Source organism: Dasypus novemcinctus, chromosome 5 (genome assembly GCF_030445035.2).
Source record: "Dasypus novemcinctus isolate mDasNov1 chromosome 5, mDasNov1.1.hap2, whole genome shotgun sequence".
Lineage (NCBI taxonomy): Eukaryota > Metazoa > Chordata > Mammalia > Cingulata > Dasypodidae > Dasypus > Dasypus novemcinctus.
The window spans coordinates 22,795,962-22,821,146 of NC_080677.1; the positions used below are offsets into that span (position 1 = coordinate 22,795,962).

Below are 25,185 nucleotides of genomic sequence, written 5' to 3' on the forward strand. Positions count from 1 at the left end.
TAGCTCATCTAACATATATATATATATATATATATATGTTTCTCTTTGTGTGTATATAAAACTTTGCTGGCTCCTCTTCCTCTGCCCCATGACTGAAGAGCTGAGAACTCTAAATTCTACCCTGAGCCCTCTGGCCTAAATATACACACTCCCTAGGTGATCTCACTAATACTGTTGCCTTAAAATTCCATCATACTATGATGGCTACCAAATTTATTTCTCCAACCTGATATCTTCTATGATCCCTGAAATCTTATATACAACTGCCTTCTTGAAATCTTGCCTGGATGTCTAAGTGGCATATTAAACTTAACATATCTAAAATAGAATTTCCCCACTTAGCCTCTTCTTTTCCAATCTTCTCCATTCCAGTTAAATGACACCATTCTTCACCTAGGTGCTCAAGTCAGAAACCTAGGGATCATCTCTAACTCCTTTTTCCTTTCCTCCTAACTCCACCCAAATATCCAGCCTACTGATCAACTCTACCTCCAAGATATACCCTTGGTCTGTCTACCTCTCCCCATCTCTATAGCTCCATTCTACTCTAAGCCTTCATCACTATATGAGCCTCCTAACCCATCTCCCTCCTTCCACTCTCACCCTTTAATCCACTGTCCCAGAGCAGTGAGTAAGATCTTTTAAAAAGATTAACCCCATTTTGTCACTCTGCTGGTTAAAATCCTTCAGTGGTTTCTGACTGTACTTAGAATAATGTCCAAACTCCTTTCTCTGGCTCCTGCCTACCTCTTAGATCTTATCTCCTACCACTTTCCCTGAACTCACTGGACTCCAACCACTCTGACCTTCATGGGGTGACTCAAAAGTGCCAAGATCAAGGGCTTTTGCATTTGCTATTCCCTCTGCCTAGAATGCCTGTTCCCCAGAATTTCCTATGGCTGATTTTTCTTATCCTTCCAGTCTCAATCAAAATTAGTTCCTCAGAGACCTTGCCTAACCATTCTTACTCCAAATCATCAACTAACAGACTTCAACAACAACTAACTGATTTACTGTACTGCAGTAGCACCTATCTGTATCTGAAATTACATCATTCCTTAATTTGATTCTTTTGTCTCTGCCATCACAACACAAGTTCCAAGAAGACTGGGACTCTTCTTCACTCAGGACAGCATTCCTGTTACTTGTGCTCAAGGACAACTTGATATTATCTATCACTTTTACATATGTATGGACACACTATCAGTAGATTCCCTGAGGGGAGGTATGCTTTTTAAATTTTTTGCCTAGTGTACTGTAGACACGATAAATATCCCTGGAAAGAGTAAATTAATGCATATCTTGGCTTATTCAAAATATAATTAAGCTTAACAATATTTCATTTTTTTGGCTGCCTAAAAGGTATCCTTCCTCCTCTAATCCTTTATAACAAAACAAAAATCACAGTGATTTCCAGGATTTTTGTGTTATACTGGCTATTTTCATTGAGGTGAAAAGGCAGAGGCAGTCTCAATGTATTTTATTTGGCTCCCACTTAATACTTGTTATTCTCCTGAATATAGATATACTAAAAACATTCCCTTCTCTTGACACAGATATCCTGAAAGCTTTCAAACTTCACTGAAAAAATTCTGCTGGGACCAAAAAAGAAAAGAAAAGAAAAAATCAAGGAAATCAATTCTATCTACTATTCTCTGGATTTTTTTTTCTCTTGTAGAAACATTTTTTACAGCTTGCCTTAAGGCTTCCATTAATGCTGGTTAGAATTTGGGTGTTGCAACTAGAGTTGCTCTGTTCCTTTTATAATGGCAGGCTACAGATTAATTTTCTTTTCTTTTTTTTTTTTTTAAAGATTTATTTTTATTTAAATCCCCCCTCCCCCCCACCCCCGGTTGTCTGTTCTCTGTGTCTATTTGCTGCGTCTTGTTTCTTTGTCCACTTCAGTTGTCGTCAGCGGCACTGGCACGGGAAGTGTAGGCGGCGCCATTCCTGGGCAGGCTGCACTTTCTTTTATGCTGGGCGGCTCTCCTTACGGGCGTACTCCTTGCGCGTGGGGCTCCCCTATGCGGGGGACATCGCCGCATGGCACGGCAGTCGTTGCGCGCATCAGCACTGCACATGGGCCAGCTCCACATGGGTCACGGAGGCCCGGGGTTTGAACCACGGAGGACCTCTCATATGGTAGACGGACGCCCTAACCACTGGGCCAAATCCGTTTCCCAATTTTCAATTCACATATATTCAAGAAAATAGAATGTTATAAATTGCTTTTTAATAGGCAGGAAGGAAAGTTAAAGTGTTACTAGAAGTTTCTTCTTCCCAATTCTTTGAAACTCATCTGAAATTTTAAAGTGACTAGGTATTATTTTAGTTTTCTAATTCATTTTTAGTTATTAAAATAATAACCTCTAAGAAATTAAACTTTTTCTCAGTTTCAAACATGTTTTTTGTTCTCTCAATAAAATGATCCTCTGTTGTAGAGGGTGAAATTATTATACTGTCTCTCTGCTAATGTTTTAGTTTACCAAAGGGCTGCCAATGCAAAGTGCCATTTTATAAAATGGATTCAATTGGGATAAAACATTATAGTCCAAGGCTGTGAAAAGTCCAAATCAGGGCACCATAAAAGGTGCTTTCTCACCAAAGTCAGCTGCCACATGGCAAAGCAAGGTGGCTGCCAATCTCTGCTGAGGGCTCTGCCTCTCTGCAGCTGTAGGCAAGCCTGGCATAGGGCTTGTCTCTTACTCGGCCTCCTCTCTTTTTTCTCTCTAGGCCTCAGCTCTTTGACCCTCTTGGGGGGGTCTCTCCTTGAAGCTCAGCTGTGGGCAAAACCTCTCTCACATGGCAGGAGCAAATATGGTGGCCTCTTTTTCCTGTGTCTGTCTCTCTTTGTCTCTGAATTTGTATTAGACTCAGCAAGGGGCAGAGACTCAACCTGAGTCAAGCCTCACTAATGTAGTCCAATCAAAAGACCTAAATCGATCTTATGAAGTAATCTAATCAAAGTACCTTCAACAAACAAATGTAATGCTCTCAAACGGTATCACACCCACAGGAATAGATTAAAAACATAATCTTTCTCTTTTTGTGAATCATAAAATAATCTCAAACTGCCACAACTAGCATTACTTATTAGCAGCTTTATCTAATCTTCACCATCTTTCTCTTCCTCTATCTGGGCCTTTATCATCCACTTTCCCAAAGTAAATGGTCAAATGTCTTCTGAGGTTTTAAAAAGGTGGATGTTGATCTTTTTCCTAAAAAGAAAATAAATCTCACCTATTATGGAGAATTTTAACCAAATTTTTAATGCTAAAAGGCCACAAACTAATTTATGAAGAGGAAAAAAAGTAAATGCCTATCAACAGCAATATATACCATATGTCCATCATATACCATGTAAAAGGAATATACAGATTAACATATAAGTAGTAAACAAGTTACTGACTTGTTTGTAAAAATAAGAAAAAAATAAGCTCTTTAACCATAACACAAAAATCCCAACACATGTAAAAGAAAATATTTATTTCAAAACATGTTTTCCTATTATTTTTGTATCTAAAATTAAATGAATGGAAATTATCATTAAAGATATTCAGAAATCAAAACTACCAACAATATAATGCTGGTGGTGAACCATAATAGTGGACCATAAGAATAAAGTGCAATGTTTTAGTAGGATAATTACAATGACATCAAGTACCTAAAATATATTTCTTGTTTATTTTAGATAATTTAAATTTAATAAAACTTTAAAGGAGAGACATGGTTAAAGGTAAACATAATTTATTAAAATCAGTTCTAATAAATTCTTAGCTTGATTTTGCAATCAGTGCTTTAAAAATAGAGTTGTAACTAATAAATCAATCCTTTCATCTCAATATTAACGCTTTATATAGAAGCAGGTAGAAAGGAAAGTTTCTGAGAAACACGGAATTGTTCATTGTTCTGTGGATATGGAAAAACAATGCTGTCTCAAAAGCAGCCAGGAAGACAGCTGCAGATGCTGTAACCAATGGAAATACTATGCAGGCGGAGCGCGAATCAATAATTAACAAAGCAGATGCACAAAGCTTGATGAGGGTGAGTAACTGCATAGCCTGGAAACAGTAGAAGTTGCTGGTAACAGTGCCAGTTTTTAAAGAGTATTTCTATGCCTAATAGTACATGAAGAATATCCAATAAAATTCTTTTGATTAAATTGATGTGCACTTTTATATGGTATTTATCATTAAAGATATTTAGAAATCAAAATGACCCACAAAATATCATGAGAGTGAAAATAATAATGATTAAACTAAAAAATGGAATAATTTTCTATGTGCACTAACTAGAGTGGCTTCAAATTTGTTCATTTTTGTAATTCTTAAGTTTAATGAAATATTGAGGAGGGAGGTACAGCTTTGATGGGCATCATTTTCTAATTTGCATTATGTATATGTATGTATATATGTATGCATGTGTGTCTATATGTAAATGTACATATGCTTCTATATCTATCATCTTTCCTACTAGTCAGTATGTTCCTTGAGAACAGGTATTGTTTTTTAGTGAATTCTAAAAGCACCAAACACAGGACCCTGTATATAAACAAATACCTGTGGAATAAATAATATACATCTTGGTTTCATGAAAATGGGCCCGCCCCAATCAAGATGGAGATGGTGGAGTGGAGTGAGAAGCTTCAGGGCTCTATTCCCAGACAGAAGCTTTGAACAACATGCCAGATCTGGCAGAAGTATCTCTCTCAAAGTTCCAGAAAATAGTTCAAGGACTGCAGTAACAGGGCCAGTGTTGAATCAAGAAAAAGTCCACTTAAAAGTGATAAGAATAAAAAGGAAAAAAAAAATGGTAGGAGCTTCTGGCACCCGGCTGGCCCGTCTCCTACTCCTTACTGGCTTGACACAGAGCCCACCTGTGCTTCCAGTGCAGATCCCTGGTCCCGGTTCTGGAGGAAAGAGAGTAACCCTTGAGCACATCCTGGGGGTATGTGTGCTTGGCCCAGTCTGCCTGGTGGTGGCCTCAGGGGCTCAGGGTATCAGAACTTGCCCTGAGTGAAGAAGGTGGCTCACAGAGTTCTTGGGTGAGAAAGCAGTTAAGTCTTACCGCCTGGGGCAAAGGATTGCTGGCTCTAGGACACATAGTGCAAAGCTACAAATCATGCAGAAACTAGGAAAAAGGAGACATTTATATCCATGTAAAGGGGGGAATTTCAAGGGCCACACATGCATTTCCAAGACAAGAGGCTTCTGCAGAAAGCAGAAAGGATCAGGGAGGTCCTTATGCTTTGGCCTGGTGCGGGAGTCTGTAAGTCCTCAAGGAGAACACTCACACAAGTCAATCTGTCAAGACTGGAAAGTTGTTTTCTTTTTTCCCTTCTCTTTTTTTTGTTACCTCCTGGTGCTCAAGAAAGCTCTGTCACAACACTAGTTGGATACAAGCTTAAGTGCAAGCTTAAGGAATCACCTCAGTGCTAAATTCCAGTGAAAGCATTAAAATATCAAATTGTCCAGGTTTCAACAAGTTTACAAACCATACAAAGAATCAGGACACAATGTCTCAGGCAAAGAAGATAAACTCATTAATGAGGAGAACCAGACCTGGGTCATACCAGATAAAGCTTAAAAAAAAATAAAAAAGGTCCTAAATATGTTTGAAGAATTAAAGGGTATGAATGATATGCTTCAATAAATTGTTTTTAAAATGAAAAAATCATGTTTTCGTAGTTTTGTTTGTAGTTCCACTGTTACTTAGAAAAAAATAGGTATATTAATAAAAACTTCAAGCCAAGAATAAAGAAAAGACCTAAGGAAAACATGGTCAAGGAACTAAAGAAAATCAGGAAAATGATAGATAAACACAAAGGAAATATCAATAGAGAGATGGAAATTATGAAAAATGAGCCAAACTGGGCTGAATTCCACAGGAACAGAAATTTTAAATTCCCTGGAGGGGTTCAACAACAGATTGGAGCAGTTCTTAAATAGCAATTACTTTAAAAACTAGAAATCCACAGGGGTAATTGGTGTATTTATAGCAAACCTGGAAGGCATTTTTCAGAATTTTAGGAATAGAAGGAAATAAACAGCATGGTTCAATTAAAGCCTTTTCCTTAGGACATATGTTGCAAGAATAACTGCTCATATGAATGTAAACAGATTTGTTCTTTATCTATAGGTCCATTTATAATCAGGGAAAGTTTTCATACTATTTTTTTCAGTTATTGAAAATTCAATCACTTTCCATTATCTACTCATTTATTCACAGATATTTGTTGAGTGTCTACTACGTGCCAGACACTGTTCTCAATGCTGGGAATATAGCAGTGAAAAAACAAAAATCACTGCACTTGTGCAAATTTCTTTCTAGGAATGGAGATAGACAATAGTCAAGATAGGTAACATATTAAAAATAAGATAATGATAAGTACTAAGGAAAAAAATAAAGCAGAAATAGGGATAGGATATATGCGAGAGGAGTGGAATTTTTTATATAGGGTGGCCAGGAAAGGCCTCACTGAAAAGTGACATTTGGATAAAGTCCTGAAAGAAGTGAGGGAGTTAGTCAGGTGGTTATCTGTGGAAAGAGCATTCCAGGCAGGGGAAATCACCAGTACAAAGGCCTTGAGGTGATAACAGTGCTAGCCATAATCAAGGAATATCAGTGAAGTCAGTGTGACTGGAGAAGAACAAGGGTGAAGAGTGGTAGGAGATGATACCAAAAAGATGACAAGGAGTCTAGGTCATAAAGGACTTCCCAGGTAAGGAAGTCATTGAAGTGCTTTGAGCAGAGGAGTGACTTGATCTGACTTTTTAACAGGATCACTCTGACCACTGAGTTTTGAGAACAGAGTGAAGATGGTGCGTGGAGATAGGGAGAACACTTAGGAGGCCATATCTATAGGATCCAGATGACAGATGGTGGTGGCTTGGGTCAGAGTGGTAGCAGTGGCATGGCAATGGTGAGAAGTGGGTGGATTCTGGCTATAGTTTGAAGACAGAATTGACAATCTGACAGATTAGAATGTGGAATTATTCACTATTTGTGATAGTTAAATTTCCAGGAAAGTTGATATGGCTCAAGCAATTGGGTGCCCACCTACCACATGGGAGGTCCCAGGTTCAGTTCCCAGTGCCTGCTAAAAAGGATGAGCAAGACAGCAAGCTGATATCAAGACAGCAGGCTGGCGCAGCAAGCTGATGGAACAAGATGACACAACGAAGAGACACAACGAACAGGAGCAGAGACAGCTCAAGCCATTGGACTCCTCCCTCCCACACTGGACGTCAGGGGTTAAGTTCCCACTATCTCCTAAAAAAGATGAGCAGACAGCAAGCCCAAACAATGTGGTGGGGGTGGGGTGGAGGAATAAAGAAAATAAATCTTTAAAAGAAAAAAATTTCCACTGTTCTCTCCTAATTGATGAAAAAGATATAAACTCTAACATAGTCATCATTCTCAATAGGCTGCTCCTGAAATTTCTTCAACTTTTCTTTTGTTCCTAAGTTTGCATACAAATCCCCAATATTACTGCATCCTACCTCAACCTTGAGTTAGAGTAAAAAAGAGAAGTGTGACTCCCTGAAGACTGACAGAGCCACAACTATCTTATAACCAGCTTTGCATAGTCTAAGCTCAGTGAGGCTATTTCATTTCCCTTGTTATGTCCTCAAGGCTTGGCACAGAATCTCGCACACATTAGGCTTTCCAAAAAAAAAGTTGGTTGAAAGGCATAGTCTCTGCATTTTCCATGGTTATTGTAAAATATCAATTTTCACATTCGATACTGAGAAAGTGAGTAATGAATTGAGAAGTAACATTCAGCCTCTATCAATTGCATAATCACAAAGTAATATGCATTTTGATATTAAGATATTAATGTATTTTAGCTTCCTGAAGCTTTATTCTTACCAGCTCAAATCTTCCAACTTCCTTGTCTAAGGACAAGGATGCCCCACTACAATTAAATTTTCCGCATTTTATAAGTTAACCAAAGGGCGGCGGAGACTGGCTTTGGAATTCACTGCTGGCACTGTCACATCATCCCCTCTTCTTGTGAAGCTACCCCCAGACAAGCTCCCTTGAAAGGCGCACAGACTTCTTGCGGGTCGAATCGGTTAAAACGCCAATATTCAATCAGCCCGAGTCCCGACAAGTCCCCGCCCACAGCTCTTAAGCCCCCAGGGGTCGGGCCTGCGCTGTGCACGCCGGGAGTTGTAGGCAGGCAGCCTGTCTCTTTCCTCCTCCGCGACACGGTCTTCGTCGCGCGAGCGCCCCAAGTGGCGCGGGTCCTGTGAGGCGCAGGGCACGAGGCCGGCGGGGGGCGTTTCCTAGCAACAGGGGAACGACTACGTCACGGCGGCGGGATCTAAACGCGTTTGCCGACTGTAGGGCCGACTCCTGCACCTTCCAGCGCCCAGGGCAGGGGAGAACGGTCCTAACCTGTGCCCGCCGGTTCCTGTCCGCGCTCTCCGACCTATCGTGTCGCAGGTCGCAGCGAGTCGCTTTCCGCCGCGACCCGCTGCTGAGCCCGACAGGAGGCTAGAGGCGACCCGACCCTCGCATCCCCGAGCCCACGCGACCCGCCGCGCCGGCCTCGGCTGGACGATGCTGGAGTCCATTCGCGTGACGGGTGAGTGCGGGAAAAGGCTGGCTCTGGGGCTGGCGAGGGCGCCGGGGTCCCGCCGGGCGGGGGGCGGTCAGCGTCGGCCCGGCGGCTCGCGTCAAGAGTGGGCCGGGATCCCCCGATCCGCGTGCCAGGGCCGCCCAGCGGCCGAGGTAACGGGAGGACGTGGGCTGCGCCCGCGGGGTGCCGAGTCAACCCCGCGTCCAGGACAGTGCGAGGAGCGCAGGAGGCGCCCGGGAAAACAGGTGGAGGGAAGACAGAACAGATTACCTTTTCCTTTTGTCGCTTATTATCAGTAAGCACACTCTGTGGAATCTAGCGAAGTAAATTATAAGTAGAGAGGGGTCACCGCTTCTATAGTGTACAATCGAAATGTTGATTAACCATGTTTCAGAACATATTAGATATGTAATGGGGCATTATAATGTACTAGGGTCTCATTTTCTAGAATGTTCAGAAAAATGAGAGCTAAGCCAAAGGACACATCTCTGTAGATCTTTATTCAGCTGTGTATTTTCGTATGTACGCTTTTATTCTTAAGTCAGTGAGAAGATTTAGCACACTTAGAATATGTATTATACCAAGCTTAAAAGCTTTCAGGACTGAAAGTTCACGTGCCTGTTTTATTATTTAAAATAACTATGTATCATTGAAAATAATCTAAAACTATTAGAATAATTTCTTAGGCCACTTTTCCCTGCGTCTGATTCTGTATGATAACATTTCTGCAAGGCAGTGTTCGTGTTAATCCATAATCATGACTAAGAACCAGTAGCAACAAAATAAATAGAAATGTCTAATGCTGAGACTGTGTCAAAATAAGGCCAGAGCTTTTAACTTTAAGGTATTGCATTACCTAATAAACTATCTTTCAGTTAGTTTTTCATTATAGAATTAAATTCCTTTTCAATAAAAGTATATAACATTTGTAGTGTTTTTATTTTGTACTATTTTATTTCATGTTTAGTTTTAGATAAAATATGGAGCTGATTTTTATGCAAACACAACCTTGCTGTGATTAATCTCATTGTCATTTATATTGATAGGAAACATAAGACTTCTAGAGGATCTAAGATCTAAGAGGCGACTTCAACGGCATTAGATTTTTTTAAAGTGATTTGAAATAGACACTCTCATAAAATACAACGAAAATGTTGAAAGTTACTTAAAAATACCATGCCTTCTTTATGTTTTTCGAGCAGGGTTTCTCAGCCTTGGCACTATTAACAATTTGGACCAAGTAACTCCAAATCCCAGATAGTAAAGGACTGTACTGTGCATTGTAGAATGTTTAGCAACATCCCTGGCCTCTACTCACTAGATGCCATTAGTACTGCCTCTTCAGCTGTGACACCCCGAAATGTCTCCAGACTTGTCAAATGTCCCTGGTGGGTGGGAACGGAGGCAAAGCACCCCACTGAGAACCACTGGTGTTGAAGAAATATATAGTTAATTCCTATTACAATGCAGCTTATTAGATAAAAGTTAAGAAATACTTTACATTGAAATAATTTCCTTAGAGCATAACAATCAGTGTAAAGAGAGAATACAATTATAATCTTACAAGTAGAAGTTGGGTAATTCTGACCAACTAGTCAGCTGTACAACATGAATCTCTTGATATTTCAATATGCAAAGTTGGAAGTTTGAGGAAGATTGTTTATAAAATAGATTCATTTCTCTTGCTCCAACTCAATTCCTATAATTTAGTGGCAATACATTTATCAGAGCAACTCTGTGCTTTGCATACCCCAAAATAGAAAATTTGGCATTGAATTTCTATATTACAATAAAAATTTCAAGTCATTTGAGACAATTAAACCCTCAAATTTACAGTCCCTTTAAAATAACTGACCAGGTCATTATTCAAAATATTTTCTCCATTTCTTTTATATAGCACTAGGCTAATTAAAATGATAGTTCTAGAATCCAGGCATTTCACAGAAATACCAGAAAACCCAACTTTGAAAGCCAAAAATTAGAAAGTTTAGCTGAAAACGTGGTCTTAACTGCCCAAACCCCTTCTTACCTAATTATTACATTGATACCTAAGAAGCTCATATTGTTCTAATTAGCAGAATAACTTGACTGTGATTAAAGTACTGACAGAAATATGTTCATTTTATATATATATATGTTCATATTTTATTATAGCTTTAAAATAGCTATAATATAGAACCAACGGGTTGTTTTATACTTAAGCACTGAAGCAGTTATGTACTTCTAAAATCATTCCCATATAATATCTTACCTGCTTTTGATTTATTAGTTACGATATAGTATAATCTATATGTAATATCCTGGTGAATCAGTTGATTGGAGGCAGAAAATGAAATAAGATATGCTTGCCATATATGCTGTTTTAAAATGGAGCAAACTAGAAAATGTCTTTTTGCCTTTGCATAGCCTTCCCCCCACCCCCTGCCATGGCTCCCTTGTCTGTTTCTAGTTGTTTTTGCTTGTTTGTGCTTTTGCTTGTTGTTTTTTGCTCATTGCCTGCTTTTTTATTTTCTTTAGGAGGCAATGGAACCAAACCCGGCACTTCCCCTGTGGGAGGCAGGCACTCACATGCTTGAGCTACATTCACTTCCTGCTCTTGTTTTTTTGCTCATTGTCTGCTCTTTTTTCCTCGCCTGCTTGTAGTTTTTGCCCATTGTCTACTCATTGCTTTTGCTTGATGACTGCATGTCTGTTTGTTTGTCTTCCTTAGGAGGCACCCTGACTGAACTTGGGAACTCCCATGTGGGAGGTGGGTGCTCAACTGCTTGAGCCACAACCACCCCCTCCTAGCTTGTTTTTTGTTCATTCTGTGCTCATTGTTTTGTTTTTTTTTAAAGATTTATTTTTTATGTATTTCTTTCCCCCCACCCCCCCCAGATGTCTGCTCTCTGTGTCCATTTGCTGTGTGTTCTTCTGTGACCACTTCTATCCTTATCAGCGGCACCGGGAATCTGTGTTTCTTTTCGTTGAGTCATCTTGTTGTGTCAGCTCTCCATGTGTACAGCACCATTCTTGAGCAGGCTGCACTTTCCTTCGCGCTGGGCGGCTCTCCTTATGGGGCACACTCCTTGCGTGTGGGGCTCCCCTACGCGGGGGACACTCTGCGTGGCAGGGCACTCCTTGCGCACGTGAGCACTGCTCATGGGCCAGCTCCACACGGGTCAAGGAGGCCCGGGGCTTGAACCGCGGACCTCCCATGTGGTAGGCGGACGCCCTATCCACTGGGCCAAGTCCGCTTCCCTGCCTATTTTAACTGTACAAAATTCGTATATAAATTGAACCAGTTTCTGACCAAAAAACAAAAAAAAGGAGTCACATGTAAGAATCATCATTACTAGTAGAGTAATACTAAAGTGTGCTCCTAACTAGGACTGTGAATTTTTTTTTTAAGAATCCTGAAGTACAGTTGAGCTTCTCAATTCCTGCATGACATTAAGTGACCTTTCATCTCTTTTTCTCATTTAAAGTTGATGAACTACATTGGGGCTGTTGAATTTAAAGATATTATAATTAATGAAGTATCCATTGTAATGCAAAGGATTAGGGTATTAAATATATTATTAAAGATACTGACTTTTTTGTAACATTTTAAAAATTAAGATGTAGCTTAATATACAGGAAGGTTCACAAGTCTTAAATGTACAGTCTGCTGAATTTCTCCATATGTAGCATTGCCCAGAACAAGATACAGAACATTCCCAGCACCCTATAGACTCCTTGCTAAACCTTCCCAGATAATAACTCCTCCCCCAAGGGAATACTTCTAATACTGTAGGTTGATTTTGCCTGTTTTGAACTGCATATGAACTATTCAGTAATCTTGGTCTGGCTTCGTTGGCTCAACCGTATTGATGACTTATAACCTCAGTTTGTTCTTTTTCATTTCTGTGTTGTATTCTATACCACAATTTATTCATCCATTCTACTGTTGATAGATGTCATTTCAGTTTTAAGAATAAAATACTTAATAAAATTAAAGTGTTTATCTTGTACAAGGATTATTTGTTTTGCTTTGTTTTACCTTTACTTCTGTTTATAATCAAGCAGCTTATTTTGTGTGTGTATGTGTGATATAACATCACAGGTTGTCAGGTTTCATAAGTCATAAGTATTAGTGAACCCATATGAAATTTTGTAGGTCATTTTGTAGGTCAAAATTGGTTGAACGATATTTCCCATCAGGCTTTATTTCTGGTGGTCTAATCTTCCTTTCAGCTGGGAGCTGAGTCACTGTGAAACCTCACCTGTTAAAAGTTTAGTGAGCAGTGTTTTCCTCCCATTTTTTAAGATGAGGAATGTAAGGGACTGATGGATTTAGTGATTAGTCTTGTATTACAGAGAGGTCATTGAGAACACTGGGAACGGAAGCCAAGAATCCTGGTATCCTTTTCTCCTGTTCTAGATACATATTAAACTATCATAAATTATCATCATGTTGGGAATTTCCATTTATTAACCTATTTGTGAATATACTGAGTGTCAATTTCAATGTAGAAATATTAGTTCCCTTTTTTTTTTTCCCTCAAAGTGGGTAATCATGTTGGGGAGTAATGATTTCTTTGATCATGCTAAATTGTTGTTTGTTCACTCCAAGGTTTGAGTGAAACATTGTTGATGGCTAAAATGCTATATTTCATAGTGACTATCCTTAATATGAGAAAATATGATTTTAAATTACCTTACTGCTTTTCAGGAGGGAAAATGAGTTGTACTTCCCTCAAAGAAATGTGCTTATACTTCTAAAAAGTTTTACTTTTTCAGGAAACAGGAGACAGAGAAATAGGATGTTCATTAGTAAGTTGTATAGACGTTTATAATTCTTTTTATTAGTCTTTTATTATTATGCATGTTCAAAAGTTATTTTTCATAAGGTAAACAATAGGATTTAAAATTACAAAAATTGTATTTTTAGGTTCTTTAATACTTGTTAATACAACTGAGATAAGGTTAGTATGACTGTGAGAAATTTATATTCATCCTGTACATGTTGTGTGAAGCCTCATGCCCCAGTTTTATGAACTTCACAGGATGCCCGACATTTGGCAGGATAGGGGTTTATTAAATGATACCCCTTTGGCACGCCCATAAGCAGGTGGAGCTTAAAAAGGACTCCCCAGTAGATGATTAGTAAGTGAACTAAAATGCACAGCTCTTAGGGGGTAGGGGTTCTGTCATGCACATGCACACTCTTCCTGAGGGTTTAGGACTTTTTTAAGTATCCTGAAGTGTATAGGTTGTTCGAGATCTTATGAATTTGGAGGTCATTGTTACTTAATGACAATCAAAGGAACTCTGTGAGCTCAGCTCTGTGATCATAGAGCCAGTGAGTCTTAGGAACCAAAGAAAGTATTTTTACATTGATTTTTTTTTTTTTAAATCACAACGTACATGTAATGAACCGTAAAAATAGGAATTCTTCAGAGTGGTTTTATTCATTGATTGTAATTCAGTGCTTTTTCCCTTTTCTAGGCTGTACCTAGTCCTTACCCGACTCCTCTAGCCTAATGATACCCTTTTTCTTATCTCAGTTCTTTTGCCTTTTTCCTTTAAGTGTCTATTTCAGTCTTCCTTTCATTACCACCTCTCCTCTTCGAAGCATGTGGTGTCCTTTTAGGGAAAGTGACATTGTTTTTGAGCATTTTGACTACAGCCTCTGTCCTGGTGTTCCTTAGCCTGTGTTTTTGTCAGCTTGCCCAGTTTTAACTATCAATTGACAACACTTAAGTCTGACAACAATTATATGGGGTGGTGGGACCCACTAGCCAGTGATAAAAGTCTTAGTCATCCTATTTATTTTTAGATGATTGAGCTTTAACATGTATAATGACTTCTTTGTGCTATCTGCTGTCATCATGACCCTGAGCAAATAGCTCCTAATTCTAAACTTACTATAGTAGACATTTTCTTTTTATGCTTATACTTTTAGGTTATCTTTAATGTTCTGTGTAGTCACTAAAATATTTCACATGCTGGTCTAGAAAATAAAAGTAAAAGGACTTGTAAGTATTTAACATATTTGAATTGTTATCATTATTTTTGACCTTCCTTTACCCTAAACCCTTTGTCTTCGGGGCTTTGAAAACTAACACTTAGGCAGGGTTTTTCGATCTGGCACTATTGACATTTTGGGACGGATATTTCTTTGTCTTGGAGGCTGTCCTATACATTGAAGAATGTTTAGCATCATTTCTGGCCTTTGCGTACTAGATGCCAGTAGCATACCCCCTCCCCCAAGTCATGACAACCAAAAATTTATCTAGGCATTACCAAATGTCCCCTGGGGACCAAAATCACCCCTAGTTGAGAACCACTGGTTTAGGATTTTCCCTGTTATAGTTCCATTTCTTCAGTGAGCTGCTCCTCGAAATATAGAATGGTTCCAAAACTACAAATATTTGTTTATTTAGAATGGCTAGAGAATGGCATGCTTAGAGTCATTCATTCATTCATTTGTTCATTCAGTGAACATTTACCAAATGCCTTCCAGGTACCATGCTAAATGTTGGGAAAATGGAAATGAGTAAAATATGGTTCTGGTGCCTATCTTAGTATTTCAGTTATTCATATTACCATGTATTACTGGCTGTCATGTCCTTTACAGAAGAAGAAAAGGTACACTGCTATGTATGTGGCAGACTTAATACTGAACATTTATTGAATAAACCATACATATGAGTGAATAATAACCGTGTATATGGAATGAGCATAGACTCGGTATATATTCGAATACACCTGCTTTCAAATCACAGTTTGCTGCTTATTACTTTCTTGTCATACAACCTTGAGTTAATATCTTAAGTGAATTAAGATGTACAGTTCTTTTTATGTGATCTATGAATCTTTAAAAAAAAAGGACAATAAAAAATTTTAATTAAAAAAGATGTGCAATTCTCAGATCCTAAACTCATATAAATGTATCAACAATTAGTGACTGCTATTACTATTATTATTAAATTATTACTGCTTTTTATAGAAAGGATCCCTGAGTGTCTAATTTTAAATGGGGAAGCGGACTTGGCCCAATGGATAGGGCATCCACCTACCACATGGGAGGTCCGCGGTTCAAACCCGGGGCCTCCTTGACCCATGTGGAGGTGGCTCATGCGCAGTGCTGATACGCATAAGGAGTGCTGTGCCACGCAGGGGTGTCCCCCGTGTAGGGGAGCCCCACGCACAAGGAGTGCACCCTGTAAGGAGAGCCACCCAGCGCAAAGGAAAGTGCAGCCCGCCCAAGAATGGCGCTGCACACACGGAGAGCTGACACAACAAATGACGTACCAAAAAGAAACGCAGATTACTGGTGCCGCTGAAAAGGATAGAAGCAGTCACAGAAGAACACACACTGAATGGACACAGAGAACAGACAACTGGAGGGGGGGAGGGAGAGAAAGAAATGAAAAATAAATCTTAAAAAAAAATTTTTTTTTAAATGAATGACAGATGTATTTGGATAAACAGTTTTCATAGAATTGAAATAAAATAAAATGCCTCTTTCTTGTCAAGGCAGGCAGCTGTCCAGGTCATCTAGTATTGAAACTGTCTCCACAGCACAGTAGGAGCCAGAGGTTGAGGGCTAAAGGCATAAGGCTCCATGAGCCTTAGTGAAGACAACTAGTTGGGAGAATCATAATTTGTCACAATTGCAGAAAGGATTTAGAAAAGGTTTCCAAGCTGCCTAGGTCAGAGGTCAGATTCGTAGACAAGATGTAGGCTGGGGTCTTGTTCAGATGAGCAGGATTTAAGACAAACTCAAACACTCTGGCAGTTTAGAATAGTTTTAATCCTGTATCTGAAATCTCATCTGTTTCTCTTCACATTGCTCTTTCTTTGAACTCTAGGTCATTCTTTTGTTTTTCACATTTGATCATATACTACTTGTATTATTATTTAAGAGGAATGCCTTGCCTTCAGAATCAGATTAGACACTGGTACAGGTGCTTCTCAGAGCCATGGGCCTCATTAATAGTATCCCATAGAAAATGAATGAATGCAATACAGTGCAATTTTTTTTAAAAGATGTTTTATCTTTTATTTATTTCTCTCCCCCCTCCCATTGTCTGCTCTCTGTGTCCATTCACTGTGTGTTCTTCTGTGTCTGCTTGCATTCTTGTCAGCAGCACCAGGAATCTGTGCCTCTCTTTGTCGCGTTGTCTTGCTGCGTCAGCTCTCCACGTGTGCGGCACCACTCCAGGGCAGGCTGCGCTTTTTTTGCATGGGGCGGCTCTCCTTGCAGGGCACGCTCCTTGCACGTAGGGCTCCCCTACACAGGGGCCACCCTGCATGGCACAGCACTCCTTGCACGCATCAGCACTGCACGTAGGCCAGCTCACCACATGGGTCAGGAAGCCCTGGGTTTGAACCCTTGACCTCCCATATAGTAGGTGGAAGCTCTTATCAGTTGAGCCAAATCCACTTCCAAGTGCAGCGCAATTTTAAAGCAGTGCATTTTACCTGTTTATAGTACTTCAACAAGATCTAAGGGCAAAACTGACTTTTCCTTAACTTTCCACTTAGTATACTGATATCTATGTAATAGCAATGAAAATTTATTATTCAGTTTGCCAAGAAAAAAAATCTTGTTTTTCCTTGATCTTAGCCTGTAGCCTATACTTACCAAGAAAATTAATCAGCTAATAATACTGTCATTACTCAAACAGGCTTGAGTATACATATTTATTTATATTATTTCAAATAGATCAGGCATTATAATCCTTCTTTTACTGATGGCTACATTTATAGATAGTGCCAAATTTCAAGATTGTATTGGCTATAAAAGTGCCTTGGGTTTTTCCCTTGATATTAACAATACTTTTTAAAAGATAGATCCTTTTTATGAAATTTACACTATTTAGATTTAACCATTCAAAACATTTGTGTATATATGAATACATTTGTGTTTTATCTCATGTATTTATTAGACTTTTGGTCATCTAAATGGTTTGAAATTGAGGATTTTTCTAGAAAATTTAGCATATATACACATGTATAAGAGAAGTGGCAGTATCTGGCATGACCAAGGTCTAGTAATATATCCTTTAATATATAAAATGTCTTTTCTGAAGGGTGTTACAAAATTATTAAGTTTACAGAACCATCAGAATGCTCTTCATATAATAAACAGTTTGCTTCATCTGGTATCTTTCTTTCTTTCATTTTGATTTTATTAATGCAGAAAAGCTTCATTGGCCTGAGCAAGAACTTGCTAAGAAGTCTGTTCTAAATGCAGAAGAGTCATTGGTCATTGGCAACAAAAGAGGCATTCCACATTTATCCCCTGGAATACTAAAGGACATTTTTACAACTGGAACCAGTAGTTACAATGTCCTACTACAGAGCAAAGAGGAGAAAAAGCATCATTCACAAAAACAGTCTTCCTCTACTTACTACAAAAGATCTAGAAAACCCGTCAAATCTCCTAGCTCTTGTCGTAGTAAAGATCTTCGCAAGATGAAAGTCCCAGTGCCTGTGATGAACAGTGGTAGTTGGTACTGCCTTGAAAGGCAGCCTGCTGTTTTTGTCACTAGTTCAATGTCAAGTCCTGTAAAGTTTACACATGGTATCTCTATTACAGGGAATGGCATGATACTGCCACCTAAACCCAAAAGCAAGGTCAAGCGACGTCATTTCTCCACCTTACCGAAGCCAAAGCAGCAGCCTCAGCTGTCTAGAAGTTTTGAAAAAGGAGATGACTTTTCTGGAAAGAAATTTTGTATATTGACTGCTATAAAGCCTACCAATTTGGAGAAAGAAAAACTGAGATTCTTCAAGTCTGATTATACCTACAATCCTCAGTTTGAATATGCTAATCCTGCTCTGCCAAGTGTTTTAGCCAAGCACAGCCACGCTTCTGATCGATTTCTTAAGCAGGTAAATGCCATTTCAATTGTGATTTTTTATTTTAATGTAGTTAAACCACTTTTTTGAAATCTTGTAAGAAAAAAAGACATTTCATTTAAAAATACTACAATTATTTATATTAGAGAAAAATACAATTCAGAACATGTAGATTGGTGATAAAAAATCTCTAGGTGAGTGGCATAGCCTGTATGTAACTTCCTTTGCACTCATCATAATTTATAACAAATCTATTATATAGACTCCTGGCAGGAAGCAGTACTTAAACAAGATCTAAAGGCAAAACTGACTGTTCTTTAACTTGCCATTTAGTATACTGGTATCTATGTAATAGGAAAACAAACAAACAAAATAGATTCTGGTTCCTAGCTTTCAACTGGGAGTAAACAAACTTGAGGCCTATTAGCCAGTCCACAGACAAATGTTGTTTAGCTCACGCTATGTTTTTTATTTTCTAATTGGTTTTAAATGCCTTAGATAGAATATACTCTCTGGTTCTCCCTATTGTATTACATTCCCAGCTTCACAGGCCCCTGTAAGCCATTTTGGGGCCTTGGCTTTCCATGAATTTGTTAATGCTTCACTAAAATTGTTATCTAAATATTTATTTCCTGATAATTACACTAGCAAATAAATACTTAAGCACTCATTTAAAGAAAATAATGAAATTTACAAAGTTATATCAAAGGTTAGAAAATCATACTGTAAATGATATAAATAATACTTTCTTTCCAAATTGCTCAGTTTAGACATCTAGCACATAGTTTTATGTGTTACAGGACTACAGGAAACTTCATAAATCTACTTATGTATTTGAGGAGAAATTGTCTTTCACCTTCAGGGCATAGTTTTGAGATAATAAAGGCAGGCAACTATATTTGGTCAAATTAACTTTGTACAGACTTTCATAATTCATCAAGTTCAACTTGGCTTTGTCAGTGATTGAAAATCTGTTTGTAAGATAGGTAAAACTGCAGGGTTCCATCTGCCTGTGGTGCTCGCCCTATTTTAGCATTTTTGCTGAAAATACAGTAGTTCTTTGGACTTGAGGCCAGCACATTTTTTGCTCTTCATTACACATAACACAGAACCTGACCAGTCATTTGAAGCCATGAGGTAAAAACTTACTTTAAGATTAAAATATTTTTTAATATAGCTACTTATTTTCCCTTATTTGAACAAAAATTTTCTATTGCTTCCATATTTTAAAATTTTTATTTTTAAAGAAACTTTAGATTATATGAATGTTACATTAAAAAATAGGGGATTCCTATGCCCCACCTCCCTCTCCCTCCCACACTTTAATACATTAACAACATCTTTCATTAGTGTGGTACATTTGTTACAATTGATAAACACATATTGAAGCGCTGCTGCTAACTGTGGAGTATAGTTTACATTATAATTTACACTCTGCCCCACACAGTTCTATAGATTTTGACAAAATGTATAGTGGCCTGTATTTGTCATTGCAGTGTCATGCAGAAGAACAATTCCAGTGTCTTGAAAATCCCCCATGTCACTATTCTTTCCTATCCCTCCCCTCAGAACCTTTGGTGGCCACTGCCTTTATATCAGTGATACAAGTTCTTCCTTTGCTAGAATAATAATAAATCTATAATAAAATTATAGTAAGTCCAATTTAGTCCATTGTTCATTCCCCAATCTTGAGGATTTGGGGATGTTGATGTCTACTGTTTCTCATTGAGAGGGGCTTAGATCCCACCAGGCAGATGGATGGAACTATCTCACTTGCAGTTGCAGATACTCTCTGTTTCTTGGGATGGGTGTTGTCCATCATCATCTCCTTGTTAGTTGTCCTGGGTGAGTCTAGTGAATGGGAGAGTAGGTGCTACAACTCTGCTGAGATTCAGGGCTCAACTGACCCGTGAACAAACCAAAGGTTTAAGTCTCTGGGACATATACTTAACAAGTATAGTATTAATAATAGGTTCAAATAAAAGGGGCAGGAGAGTCATGTGTAGAGAAACTATAAATGAGTCTAACTTTATAACACTCGGGGGGCATAAATTCCAAAGTAAGGCCCACTGACTGGGTTCCACATTCTTGAGCTTGTCTGCCCTGCTTATAGTGTCTAGATGTCTCTAGGACGATCAGGAGCCCCACTGTTTGATGTACTGTTTTCTGTGGAAGTTAGTGAGATCTTGCTAAGATGTTCATCATCATAACTTCTGGAATGATCCAGCAGTCCTGCTGCTGGGTATATACACAAAAGAATTGAAAGTAGAGACATGAACAGATAGATGCACAGCAATGTTCATAGTGGCATTACTCCCTATTGCCAAAAGCTGGAAGCAACCCAAATGTCCATCAACAGATGAATGGATAAGCAAACTGTGGTATATACAAACAATGGAATATTACTCAGCTATAAGAAGGAATGCAGTATTATCATACAGGATAACATGGGTGAATCTTGAAGACCTAATGTTAAGTGAAGCCAGTCACTGAAGAACAAATATCACATGACCTCATTAATGTGCCTTGTATTAGTTAGCCAAAGGGATGCTGATGCAAAATGCCAGAAATTGGTTGGTTCTTATAAAGGGTATTTATTTGGGGTAGGAGCTTACAGATAGCAGGCCTTAAATCATAAGTTATTTCCCTCACCAGAGTCTATTTTCACATGTTGGAGCAAGATGGCTGCCAATGTCTGTGAGGGTTCAGGCTTCCTGGGTTCCTCCCTTCCAGGGTCTTGCTTCTCTCTGAGTTCAGGGTTGCTCTCCTCCTGGGGCTTCAGCTTAAGGCTTCAGCATCAAACTCCAGCATCAAAACTCCAACATCAAAACCCCTCAACTCTGTCCTTTGTCATGCCTTTTAACTGTGAGTCCCCACCCTATGGCACAAGAGATTTACATGATTACTTAATCAAGGAAACCTATGATTTAATGTAACATTAAAAATAAATTAATTAATTTAAAAAATACTTGAAGAATGGGAAAAAAAAAAAAAAAGGAAACCTATGAATCCAATATAATCTAATATGCCCAGAGGAAAAGATTAGGTTTACAAACCTAATCCAATATTTCTTTTTGGAATTCATCAATAATATTAAACTGCTACATACCTTAAGCAAATTGAGCAGACTCACTAGATCTAGAGTCTGGAAAAGAGGTTAACAAGAGACAGAAAGGTAGTAGAGGGTGGTAATCTGATGCCCATATAGGCAAAAATCTATGATAAGGTGGAAGGCTGTGGTTGGGCAGTGGAGGATTGTGACAGTGATGAAGTGATGTGATTGGGTTTCGTGGTGCTGGTCTGTGGGGGGAGAAGGGTGGGGATGTTGGGTTGAACTATTCATGAAACTGTGGGGGAGGGTTGGAGGAAGGAAGAGGTGAACTCTGGGGATTTGCAAGTCTGTGGTTAAAACTACAATGGTCAGAATGTTTTTTTGGCAAATATGTCAGGGAAGGGTTATAAATATGTTGGGCATGTGGGTATATACAGGATAGGGCGTACCTGAATAATGCCTCTGTGGAATATGTAACTGTTCATCTTGCCATAATGTGTTATCTCAGTGGGTGGAGACCTATACAATAAACAAGAAAATATTAAACTCCCATCCTGGATAGTCCTATTGTGTTCTCACTTGGAGGACAAGAATCTCTTAAAAACATAGTGCCTAATAAAAGAAAACCAATATGTCAAACCTCAGTATTACTGCAAGTAACTATGAATTTTATTCTTCAAAAATTGAAACTCAGTGGTTACCATAGGTTCCCAGGGGAGGGGAAGGGAAGAATAAAATAGAAGAAACATAGGACATTTTTAGGGCTTCCATATTTTTTTTCCATTTCTGCAAAGAAGTTTTTGATATAATTTTTTAACTTTATATGTACATTTAATATTGAAAATATAAATAATTTAAAAATAAACAGTTTAATAAAAACATCTATTTCTCAATTAAATGTATGGATACATATAAAAAAATTTTAATCATACAATATGTTACACAGTATATTTGGTTCGTAGTAATGCAATCATCGGTATTTGTCCTTTTGTGTCTGGCTTGCTTTGCTCAACATAATGTCTTCCAGGTTCATCCATGTTGTCATATGCTTTACAACTTCATTTCTTCTTATAGCTGCATGATATTCCATCCTGTGAATACAACACAGTTTGTTCGTTCATCTGTTGTTGGACACCTGGGTTGTTTCCAACTTTTGGCAATCATGGGTAATGCTGCTGTGAACATCGGTGTGCAGATATCTGTGTCACTGCTCTCAGTTCTAATGGGTATATACCCAGTAGTGGTATTGCAGGGTCACATGGCAAGGCTGTATTCAACTTCTTTAGGAACTGCCAAACAGGCCTCCATAGGGGCTGTACCATTCTGCATTCCCTCCAACAGTGAATAAGCATTCTATTTTTCCATATCCTCTCCAACATTTGTAGTTCCGTCTTTTTAATAATGGCCATTCTGGTAGGTGTGAAAGGATATCTCACAACTTTTGATTTGCATTTCCCTGATCATTAGTAATGTTGATTTGTGAAAGGATATCTAACACCTTTTGATTTGCATTTCCCTAATCATTAGTAATTTGATCAGTTCTTCATGTGTTGTGTTTTTTTTTTGCCATTTGTATTTCTTCTTTAGACAAATGTCTATTCAAGTCTTTTGCCTACTTTTTAATTGGGTCGTTTGTCTTTTATTGTTGAGTTGTAACTTTTCTTTATATATCCTAGATTTTAAACCCTTATTGGATATATGATTTCCAAATATTTTCTCCCATTGTGTTGGCTGCCTTTTCACCCTTTTGACAAAGTCCTGTAAGGTGCAAAAGCATTTATTTTTGTGGAGGTCCCATTTATCTATTTTTTTCTTTTGTTGCACATGCTTTGGGGGTAAGGTCCAAGAAACCACCACCTACTACAAGGTCTTTAAGATGTTTTCCTACATTTTCTTTTAGTAGTTTTATGGTCCTGGCTTTTATGTTTAGGTCTTTGATCGATTTTGAGTTGATTCTTATACAGGGAGTGAGAAAGGGGTCCTCTTTCATTCCTTTGGTTATAGATAACTAGTTCTCCCAGCACCATTTGTTGAAGAGACTGTTTTGTCCCATTGACATTGTCTTGGTAGGTTTGTCAAAAGCCAGTTAACTGTGTACATAAGGGTTTATTTCTGGATTCTCAATTCTAATCCACTGATCCATGTGTCTGTCTTCATGCCAGTACCATGCTGTTTTGACCACTGTAGCTTTGTAATGTGTTTCAAGGTTAGGCAGTGAAATTCTTCCCATGTTGCTCTTCGTTTTTTGAATGCTTTTGGCTCTTTGGGTGCACTTTCCCTTCCAAATGTATTTGGTAATTGCCTTTTCTCATTCTGTAGGTCGCCTTTTGGAATTTTGATTGGTACTGCACTGAATCTCTAAATCAGTTTGGATAAGATTGATATCTTCACGATACTTATTCTTCCAATCCATGAACATGGAATGTCTTTCCATTTGTTTAAGTCTTTTATATAGGTCCTGTCTTTGTTTGGATAAATTAATTCCTAGGCATTTGAGTCTTTTTGTTGCTAATGTGAATGGGATTTTTCCCCTGATTTCCCACTCAGATTGTTCAGTACTAGTATACAAAAACATTACTAATTTTTGTGTATTGATCTTGTATCATGCCACTTTGCTGAACTCATTTATTAGCTCATGTAGCTTTGTCGTGGATACTCCAGAACATTCTATGTACGGGATTATGTCATCCACAAACAATGAGAGTTTTACTACTACTTTTCCTATTGGGATGCCTTTAATTTTTTTCTTGTCTAATTGCCCTAGCTAGAACTTCTAATACAATGTTGAATAACAATGGTGATGGTCTTTATCCTGATCTTAGAGGGAAGCTTTCAGCCTTTCCCCATTGAGTGTGATGTTGGCTGTGGGTTTTTTGTATATGCCTTTTATCATATTGAGGAATTTTCCTTCTACTCCTATCTTTTGAAGTGTTTTTATCAAAAAAGGATGCTGAATTTTGTCAGATGTATTTTCTGCATCAATTGAGATGATCATGTGTTGTTTTCCCTTCCGTTTGTTAATGTGGTGTATTATGTTGGTTGATTTTCTTATGTTGAACCATCCTTGGAGACCAGGAATAAATCACACTTGGTCGTGATGTATAAGTCTTCTGATATGCTGTTGGATTCTATTTGCAAGTATATTGTTGAGAATTTTTGCATCTACGTTCATTAGAGAGATTGGTCTGTAATTTTCTTTTCTTGTAGTTTCTTTATCTGGCTTTAGAATTAAGGTGATATTGGCTTCATAGAATGTGCTGGGTAATTTTCCCTCCTCTTCAATTTTTTGGAAGAGTTTAAACAGGATTAGTGTTAATTCTTTTCGAAATGGCTTGGTAGAATTTACCTGTGAAGCCAACTGGTCCTGGACTTTTCTTTGCTGGGAGATTTTTGATGACAGATACAATCTGTTTAAATGTGATTGGTTTGTTGAGCTCTTATATTTCTTGAAGCAGCAGTGTAGGTTGGTTGTGCATTTCTAGGAATTTGTCCTTTTTTATCTAGGATGTCTGTTGTTACACAGTTTCTCATAATATCCTCTTATGAGTTTTTATTTCTGTGGGGTCAGTTGTAACTTCTCCCCTTTCATTTCTGATTGTATTAATTTGCATCTTCCCTCTTTTTTTTCCTTTATTAGTCTAGCTAGAAGTTTGTCAATTTTATTGATCTTCTCAAAGAACCAGCATTTGGTTTTATTGATTTTCTCTCTTCT

General features: G+C 38.3%; 1 protein-coding gene across 3 annotated transcripts in view; it reads left to right on the top strand.

Annotated features, from left to right (window-relative positions):
* Positions 1 to 25,185, top strand: part of MATCAP2 (microtubule associated tyrosine carboxypeptidase 2) — a 99,960-nt gene that overhangs the window by 9,890 nt on the left and 64,885 nt on the right. The window contains exons 1-2 of one of the 3 annotated variants that reach the window (XM_004454260.5): positions 8,158 to 8,593; positions 17,760 to 18,454. In XM_004454260.5, the coding sequence (XP_004454317.2) occupies positions 8,569 to 8,593; positions 17,760 to 18,454 (720 nt within the window). In that variant the 5' untranslated portion in view covers positions 8,158 to 8,568. Of the gene's footprint in view, positions 1 to 8,157; positions 8,594 to 17,759; positions 18,455 to 25,185 lie in introns of those variants that run through there. The other 2 variants (XM_004454259.5, XM_012523602.4) reach the window with 2 other exon arrangements.